Source organism: Apium graveolens, chromosome 10, assembly GCF_009905375.1.
Source record: "Apium graveolens cultivar Ventura chromosome 10, ASM990537v1, whole genome shotgun sequence".
Lineage (NCBI taxonomy): Eukaryota > Viridiplantae > Streptophyta > Magnoliopsida > Apiales > Apiaceae > Apium > Apium graveolens.
In genome coordinates this window covers 172346361-172355403 of record NC_133656.1, presented here as the reverse complement: position 1 = coordinate 172355403, position 9043 = coordinate 172346361, and the positions used below count along the sequence as shown (strand labels likewise).

At 37.3% G+C, this 9043-nt stretch overlaps 1 protein-coding gene across 1 annotated transcript; it reads right to left on the bottom strand.

Annotated features, from left to right (window-relative positions):
* Positions 1–580: 580 nt before the first annotated feature.
* LOC141691312 (uncharacterized) lies at positions 581–1701 on the bottom strand. Its single transcript, XM_074496044.1, has 5 exons — positions 1600–1701; positions 1382–1513; positions 1240–1318; positions 964–1113; positions 581–714 (listed from the first exon to the last, which is right to left on the bottom strand). The coding sequence occupies exons 1-5, from the start codon at positions 1699–1701 to the stop codon at positions 581–583; spliced, it is 597 nt and encodes a 198-aa protein (XP_074352145.1).
* Positions 1702–9043: the final 7342 nt, after the last annotated feature.

Sequence of the window (9043 nt, the reverse complement as noted above, 5' to 3'; positions counted from 1 at the left end):
GGGCCAAATCTACTATCATCAGACTTATATTTGGAGATGGTACTTGGTATGTCGCTGTTCAGCAAAAGAGGAAAATGTGCCGATTTGGATTGTGCTGGAACGATTTCACCTACGACAATAACTTTGTTGCAGGCAACAGACTATGACTCATGTACCAAAATAACTTCACATTCAGAGTTGTTCTGCTTACTTAATTATACTTGCAATCTGGCAAGAAGGTTATGTGAAAGCCAATTCTAAAGAACCTGTACTTTAATTCGGAACTTATTTGTACTTTTGAAGTTTGTTACGTTTGATCAACTCTTCGCATTTTAGTTATAACCTTTCTTCATCTCTTTCTACGGTCATTAGCGTAATTCTTCATTTATTATGTTATATGTAAGATGAAACAATTGAGAATACATTTGTAGAAGAATAAACTACTACCTATCTGTAACATAAGTTACAATATATAATGGTAAAGAACAATGTATTTAATACAGTAAAACATTTTCCCAAAATCAGATTTACATAATTACTTAATAACAATACAGTATCGCTACACATACATAAAATCAAACAAACTAAGCTTCTGGAAGGCCTAAAAAACTTCTTTGTACACAACGTTTTGGGTTAAATTTGTAGCCGCACCAGACTCATCATCAACAACTATAGTGAGGCCAGTGGGTGAGGTTACTCGACTAATAGCAACATAGTATTGTCCATGAGTGAAAGCTGAATTAGGTAATTATAGACCAACTGTCTTGAGGGATTGACCTTGAGATTTGTTGATTGTCATGGCATAGCATATCTGTAGAGGCATTTGTTATCGTACCAATTTGAATGGCATTTTTTTATCTGAGGGAGAAAGCTCCATACGTGGAATAAAATGCTTCGAACTAACAAAGGTACCACAAATTACTTCACACTCCACACAGAATCTCAGACATTTGGTCACAATCATCCTTGTACCATTACACAAACCAAGGGTTTGGTTCAAATTATGCATTAGCAGAACAACATCCCCAACCTTAAGTTTCAGATCATGAGGTGGAATCCCAGCAACATTTAAGGAGTTCAAATACTCTATTATGAAGGCTTCATTCAGATCCTCATCTGTCCCACCAAATTCCTCTGTAGTATCAACACTAAAAAAGGACACAGATTCTCCTGGGAGCTTGTCTACAATAAGCGAATTGAGGTGGCCCACAGTCTGGTTGGTAGGCGTCAAAATAACTCTCTCGCTCAAGTACTATGTACTGTGCCCTTCGTGAGAAAAATTATGATACATGCTAAAAATCATGTTATCAACTGTGTTTTCAGTTTGTACATCACAGAACTGAGACAGAATCAAAATTTGATTTTCAATGAGTGGCAAATTGCAGACCCGAGGTGGACTAACCTGGCCATTACCAATGTCAAGTACCCATTTTGCAAACTTTTTAAGCTCTTTACCTTCACAATCACTTTCGCCTTGTTTCAAGCGCATGTTTTCTGTCAGCAAGAATACTTGGAAATTGACCACAATCGTGACCTAGTGATACATGCAGCTACAATATCAGCATGATCTCCATACGTAATGACTTGAAGGATTTGACGGAAATCACCACCCAGAACTACAGTAATACCGCCAAAAGGCATGTCGTTACGTTCTGGATCAATTTCTTTTATGATAACCTTCAAAGATCGGTCTAGGCATTCGAATGCGTACATGTGCTGCATAGGCGCCTCGTCCCATATTATTAGTTATGTCTGCTTTATGAGTTGTGTAATATCTGAATCATGGGCAATATTACATGTTGAATATTCATCAAGAACTATTGGAATTTTAAATCTGGAGTGCGCAGTCCGACCACCGAGCATTAATGTGGCAGCAATCCCAGAAGAAGCAACTGAAAGCACAATTTTACCTTCTGCACGTAACTTACATATAAGAGTTCTTCATAAGAATGTCTTTCCACATCCACCACTACCATAAACGAAGAAAATCCCTCCAATATTACTGTCAATAAATTGTATTACTGTATCATATATTTTTCTCTTCTCCTCTGTACAGTCATGTAGTAGCTTGGCAGTTTCATACTCCATCTTTCTGGTGGCATAGCTTGACTCTTCAATTATCAATTTTTTTGTTCCATTGTTCAAATAGGTGCGAGGAGGTTGAGGCAACTGATCAAATTTTTTCAAGGATTTACCAACTGACCGGAGCAACTCATCTATTTCTGCAATATTACATATATTAAACTATTTAACCACATTGAGGCAATTATGGAAAAAAAATAAAACAATTAATGGACTGCAGTTCGAGTCTGCAAAAAATTTAAAAATTAGTCGTAGACTATAATGCAAAAAGGTTTCACACTTCCTAAAGCATAGAACTGCAGTTACGTGTCGTTAAGAGTGAATAAGGTATTTGGACAACTTTTACGTCGTTTCAGTAAAATGTCATCAACCATGCTCTTCCAATGTGTACTCCATAAAGTCTTCAAATCAGTGACTTTACAATTGACAATAATATGGACAAAAAGATGTCCAATCTGGGGAGGTAATCCACCTGCAGAAGCTTGAGTCAAAACTTCATGCCATTCTTGTAGGTGTACTTGTAGGTGTTTTGTTTTAGCTCCCAGTACTAACTATTACTGGGGTGAACAGAGATGATCGGTTCGTTTTGGGGAATAGAGTATGAACGTTGACCGTTGATCCTGTTACCACAGCAGCATAACAAAAAGCCTTAGTTAAATTCACATATACGAAGAGACGGTACTCAATAACAACTAACTTACATGTGGTCGTGCTCCTTACCCGTGGAAGAAGATAAAGCACAACGATCAGCAACATCAGAGTCGACAACCATATTCTCTTTGTTACCATTCAATAGTTTCATTTTTCTGTACTTCCGACCATAATCTGTATTCAAATCTTCCATGTTAAAGAATTTGTCAGCTTCTACACCATCCATACCTTGGACAATGAATCAACATGTAGTTAAATTATCAACCGGAATTTATATACACAATCTTAAAGGGGGTGAAGTCACTATTCAAAATGTGATGACCGAGAATTTTGTGACGTAATTAAGTAAATAAAGTATGATTTACGTGATGTGATTATAATTATGTGACTAAGTGTTGATTAATTGTATTTTCTGTATATAAGAATATAGGAGCATAAATAAAAGCGTTCCAATTTAAAGAGTCAGCTTAGGAGTTAAGCTGTGTCGTTGGACCGTCAGGTAGAACGGAACCCGTCCTAATAAAGATTTAAAGAATATAAAATGAGAATTACATGTGATTGAGTGAAATGAATGTTTAAATAAAGTATTTCGTCCTAAGTGACGTGTCGGTCGATAATGATAATGAGAAGCGTAATCGAAACGCTGAGCGTCGCGCCGTCAGACTGAACGTGACCCGGTACGCGTAGAAAAGGATAAAGATTAAAGAGGGATAAATTCTATGATCAGACCTGAGTTGTTACATGATCGTATATGTGTAATTGCTTGTCTGTGTGCATGGCTATGTGCTCTGTGACATTTTTATGAATTTAAAGGAATTATGTGATTTAAATCAAGGATTATTTAACCTTCGCGCATTTTTATAAAATGATTCGAGTATGATAAAAGTATGGGATTTGTTTTGTTATCTTCATAGTAGTCCTAGAGACTTTTTAAAAATGATAAGTGGATTTATTTGATGGTCTTTGCATTTTAAAGTGATTTTTATGTGGGAAAATGATATTATTAAGACGAGCTTGCGAAATTCATATAAAATCAACCGTCCGCTCAAAAATCTATTATGAGTAACGGTTGAAAAGCTAATTTCGAGATCTACGTGTTAAAATTGTCATTTGCAATAATTTTCGACTTTCTGAGAGAGATATATTTTATATTTGATCTTTGTTATATTTGAGAAAAAAGAAAGGAACAAATAAGCATAAAAAGAGATTTAGTAAAGTACAAATTTTCCCTTGTTTTGGTGGTGTATAAATTCATTCTCCCCCCCTTTTTCCTTTCTTTTCCCAAGCACCCCATTTCCCCTTCTATCTTTTTTTTCTTTCCTTCCTTCACTCTCTCTCGGCTACACTCTCTCTCTCTCTCTCGGCTCTCTCATCTCCCATCTCTCTCTCTTGCATGCAACACTCAAACCTCACTCAAACTCAAAGATATTGCTTTCTTTAGTCTCTATTTTCGGTATACATCTCAATTGCCATTTGCATGTAAGTGTTGTTTAAGTGTTTTGATGTTGATCTCTATGGTTGTGTTCAAGGAAATTGATTTCTTGCTACAAAACTATAAGAGTGAATTCAAGGAGATTTTCGGGGTCACAAACTCGAGAGAAGACCCGTTGTGGGCTCTCTTAAGTTCGACCACCACCGGCTATGATCCAAGGAGAGTCGGTGGAGTTTTTACGATATGTTGATTTGAATTTTAAAGCCTTGCATGTTTGGTTTTTGAAAAGATCAAAAGAGTTTTTGGTATTTCCTTTAAAACTTGAGCATGTGATTGAAAATGAATTTGTTTTGATTATTGATGTGTGTATAAGTTGTTTGATGATTAGGAGATTAAAATTTAAGGTTGCATATTGTGTTTATAATTCGGCTTTGTGCTAATTAAATAGAGGAATTTGATTTGATGAATTGATCTTAGTGTACACTAAGCTTATTTAGCATGAAAAGTGATTGCATGTTAGTTTTAGAGAAAAACAAGTAGTGCATGTTATTGTTGGATCCTTGAAATTGTAGATTATGTTTTAGCCGAATAAAAATGGGTTTAGAAGAGATTAATTTGATGATTTAGTGAATGCATGTTGATTGAATGAATTGATTAAAGTTGGAGTCACTAGGAGATGCTTGGTTTTGGTGTTTAATGGATTGAATGACTAAATTAAGGACTAAAATAAGTGGGAAATGTGATATATAACCTTGCATGTCAATATTGATCCTTGCATGTATGATTTATTGAAAAACCCGAATGGGTCTTAGGTTTAAAAAGAGGAATTAAGTTGGTTTTTGCCAATTATCTTAGTGGCTAGTGAAAACTTGATTGCATGACAAATATTGGGTGGTGTTTATGTTCGAATTTTGATAATTAAAAGAAAGTGTTGATTTCGATTCTTAATGTAATTATGATTCGGATTGTTGATTAAAAAGGATGAAATTTAAGTGCGTAAATGACTCTTATGATTTGCATTAGTTGTGTTTGATTATATGAGATTGAAATTGTATATACATGGTTATGTTTTATGTGTATGGTTCGAATTAAGGAATAAAAGAAAAAGGGAATTAAATCGTTTGTTATTAAAAAGAGCTATAAGTGATAGTTATGGTCATAAAGGTTTGGTTGTGAATAAATCATGTACTCGTAAGAGTTATATTAGTGTGATTTGAGAAATAGCTAAGGTTAAGCAAGTACGCTTCGATTGTTAAGTAGATAAGCATATAAAAGTTACGAGAAAGGAATGTGATATATGCTTATGTGTATAAGCTATATTCGTATACTCGAGTCAAGGATATAATCGAGTTATCTTATTGAGTGATCGTTCTGGGAACGAGAGTTGAGAAACTGATTAAGGTTTTGGTTTTATTGTAGATTCAGAGCGTGAGGGCATTCAGGCTAGGAAAGGAAATGATATACTAGGTGGCAGTAGTTCAACCTTCAGGAAAGTAAATTCAGGCAAGTAACTCTGATTACTTGTGTAAATGATTATAAAGAGAATGTTGTTCATACCATGTAGACTATGGAATTGTTTAACTTGTGAAACCCTGATATTGGTTTGAGATACCCTGCCTTTGATCTTGATAAACTGTTATTGATAAGCTTACTGATTCAACCCTTTGATAATCTGTCATTTCTGTTCAAGTTATTTATTAAGCCATGAATCGTATTGAACCTTATAATTATCCTTGTGAACCCTGTTTAATGATACTTTATTTCCTGATCACCCTATTGATCCCTAGACAGATATTGATACTTCTAACTTAAATGCCTTGTTATCCTTGATATAGAATCCTTAAGAATTGTTCCTTGATTATCTTTGAATCACTCCCTGAACTTTGTTTATCTTAAAATCTGACTTAAGAATGAGTTTCGACATGAAAGAGTCCGAATGATTTCATATTCTTGGTAATGATAAAATGGATTTTTAGAAAACCTATTTGTTTTAGGTGCACTGCTTAGGCGCACTGCTCGTAAGCAAGAAGATGGCCAGGCTTAGGCGCACTGCTCGTAAGAGCGTACTTGGTGGTCCCTACCGTGTTGAGGGCTTCCGGTTGCCAGAGCAGGTAGTGGTACTTTTGAGTGAGCTCGCGCCTAGAAGGAAATGTTTAAAGATACAATGGGTTATCTGTCGGTTCCCAGCCGGAGTCGATATTGTTTATTTAATAATATTTTGGGGTTGTAAGTTATATTTTATGATTGGTAGTTGTAATCTTGTCTCATACTTTATCCTGTTGATCCTGTTAGTAGTTAATCGGGGTTTATGCTTATTTAATTATCAAATTAAAGGTGTGTGAGTCCTCATTTCCTAACCCCGAGATTGAGGGCGTCACAAGTTAGTATCAGAGCTACAGGATCTAGTCCCTGAGACAAATTAGGAATAAAAAAAGGGTATTTTGGGAATATATTTATAACGCGAGAGAGTTCGACTCATATAGAGTTGAGTTAGACTACTAGGTATAGTCTAAGAAAAGTGTGTATCAGTTAGAGTGGAAACTAGAGTTAGGGTGTGAGTTAGATGGAAGCCTTATTTAACCCTAACATTGTTTCTTGGTTGTTGTTTTGTGTTTTCTCTCAGGATCCTAGTAGTGGTAGTGACTCAGACTCAGAGATTAGTTTGACTGGTACCCCAGTGGACCCCATTCCACCCTCTCTAGAGGAGCCTGTGTATGTTAGTTCAGACACAGAGGAGGACCCTTCTGAGAGTAGTGAGATCCCTATGCAGATTTCACCCTTGAGGCCAGATTCAGAGACCCCTGCCCCTGAGCCAGAGTCTGAGATGCCTAAGACTGTACCTGTCAGTGTTGGTGGCAAGTTAGCCCAGGATCGAGACTTTGTGTTCTCCCGCATCCCTGAGTTAGGAGCTTTGGCGGATAGGCTAGCCAGGGAGTCTAGGCAGAGTGCTTCAGTTATGGATGATGAGTGGTGAGTTCGGGTGAAGATGGTGGAGCAGGTTGCCAGGAGGAGATTGGATGAGGGACCATCCACTAGTGATGCTGATGTTGAGGCACGGAGGCTGCATAAGATCATTCGCTGGATGTTGGTTGTGTTGAGAGAGATTCTAGACGATTAGACGGGACTGTTAGTTGAGCCCGTAGATTGTTGTTTTTCAGCGCCGGTAGGCTTTGGGATACATGGTCAGATGTCGGGATCCCTTTTCATCTATCTTGTTGTATTTCAGAACTGTGTTGTAGCAGTAGTTGTTAGAAGTTAGGGGTAGATAGGGGGATATTTTCCAGTTTTTCCTCTGTTTAACCCTGATATATTATTGTACCTTATTTCAGAACCTATGATAGCCAGAACTATCTTTATGTACCCTTGTTTAAATGAATCCATTGTCTTGTTTTCCATTATGCACCTTAAATATCTCATAAACCGTTCTCAATATCATGTTTCTATATAATCATGTTTTTGTATAACCATGTTTAAAGATCATAAAACCCTACCTTGTGCCATGATAAAACAACACTGATGTGAGAATTATGTAGTAATAGGATTGCATGTGCAAATTGGGTAAAGCTTAAAACCCGCAAAAGAGATTTTATAAAAACTGTTGTTATATATATATGCCATGCCATCGTATTGCTAAATAATTGCTCAATCAGGTTTGTAAGAAATGGCCAACTCACCAGATCACCACGAAGAAGAAATTCCCACCCAAGACCCAAAAATAAACCCAGAAACCACCATGATGAGCAGACTTGCTCAGCTTTTACAATAACCTGTGGCCCCCAAAGTTGGAAACTTCAAACACTTCCAATCTGTTCATCCCCCAGAGTTCTTAGGTTTGCCAGACCCGATTAAAGCGCAGTCGTGGTTGAGAGAAATGGAAAAAGCTTTTGAATTAGCAGAAGTTAAGGATGACAAGAAAGCTCAGTATGCAAGTTATTACCTGAAAGACGAAGCAAGTTTCTGGTGGGAGTCTTCTAAGGCGTTGTTGGAAGGCAAAGACTTAACATGGGAGAAGTTCACTGAGATGTTTCTGGAGAAGTATTTGCCAAGCTATATGCAAGATCAGTTGGAAATGAAATTTCTGGACCTTAGACATGAGGATATGTCTGTAGCGGAGTATGAAGTGAAATTCTCGGAGTTGTCTAGATTCTTACCTGAGTATGTGAATACGGAAGCAAAGAAGGCCAAGAGGTTCCAACAAGGACTTAAGCCGTGGATTAGGAGTCAAATAGCAATGTTGGAGATCAAGAATTATGCTGCCTTAGTTCAAAAGGCGATGATAGTGGAAGGTGAGCGTGAAGCTGCAAGAAGAGAAAATGAAGGAAGGAAGAGGAAATTTGAAAGCTTAGAGCAAGAGCAAGGAAGTTCAAAGTTTAGAGGGAAATTTGGCAAGAATGGTGGAGGTCAGAACCAAAGATTTCAGAAATTTAAACCCGATAACGGAGCTCAGAAGAACCGTTTCCAGAAAACTGGACAACCGGGGAAAGATAGCAGACCCCAGATTCAGGAATGCAAGAATTGTGGAAAGAGACACCCGGGAAGGTGTAATAAGTTGGATGTAACGTGTTTTAAGTGCCCAGAAGGGGCATTACTCTTCAGAATGCTCAAGTGGAGTGAGGAAGCCTGATTTGGCTTGTTTCAAGTGTGGTAAAGTGGGTCATATGGCCAGGAATTGTAAAGAGCCTGTTCAGAAGGCTAATGTTCTCAGGATTGCTGGACCGCCGTCTCTCCCAGCACCATCAGCTCAACCCAGAGCTAGAACCTTTAACATGACGATGAAAGATGCGGTACAAGATGTGGACGTGGTAGCAGGTCTGCTTGTTATAAACTCAGTAGAAGTAAAAGTATTGATGGATTCTGGAGCAACTAGATCCTTTATTTATGAAAGTATTCTTGATAAGT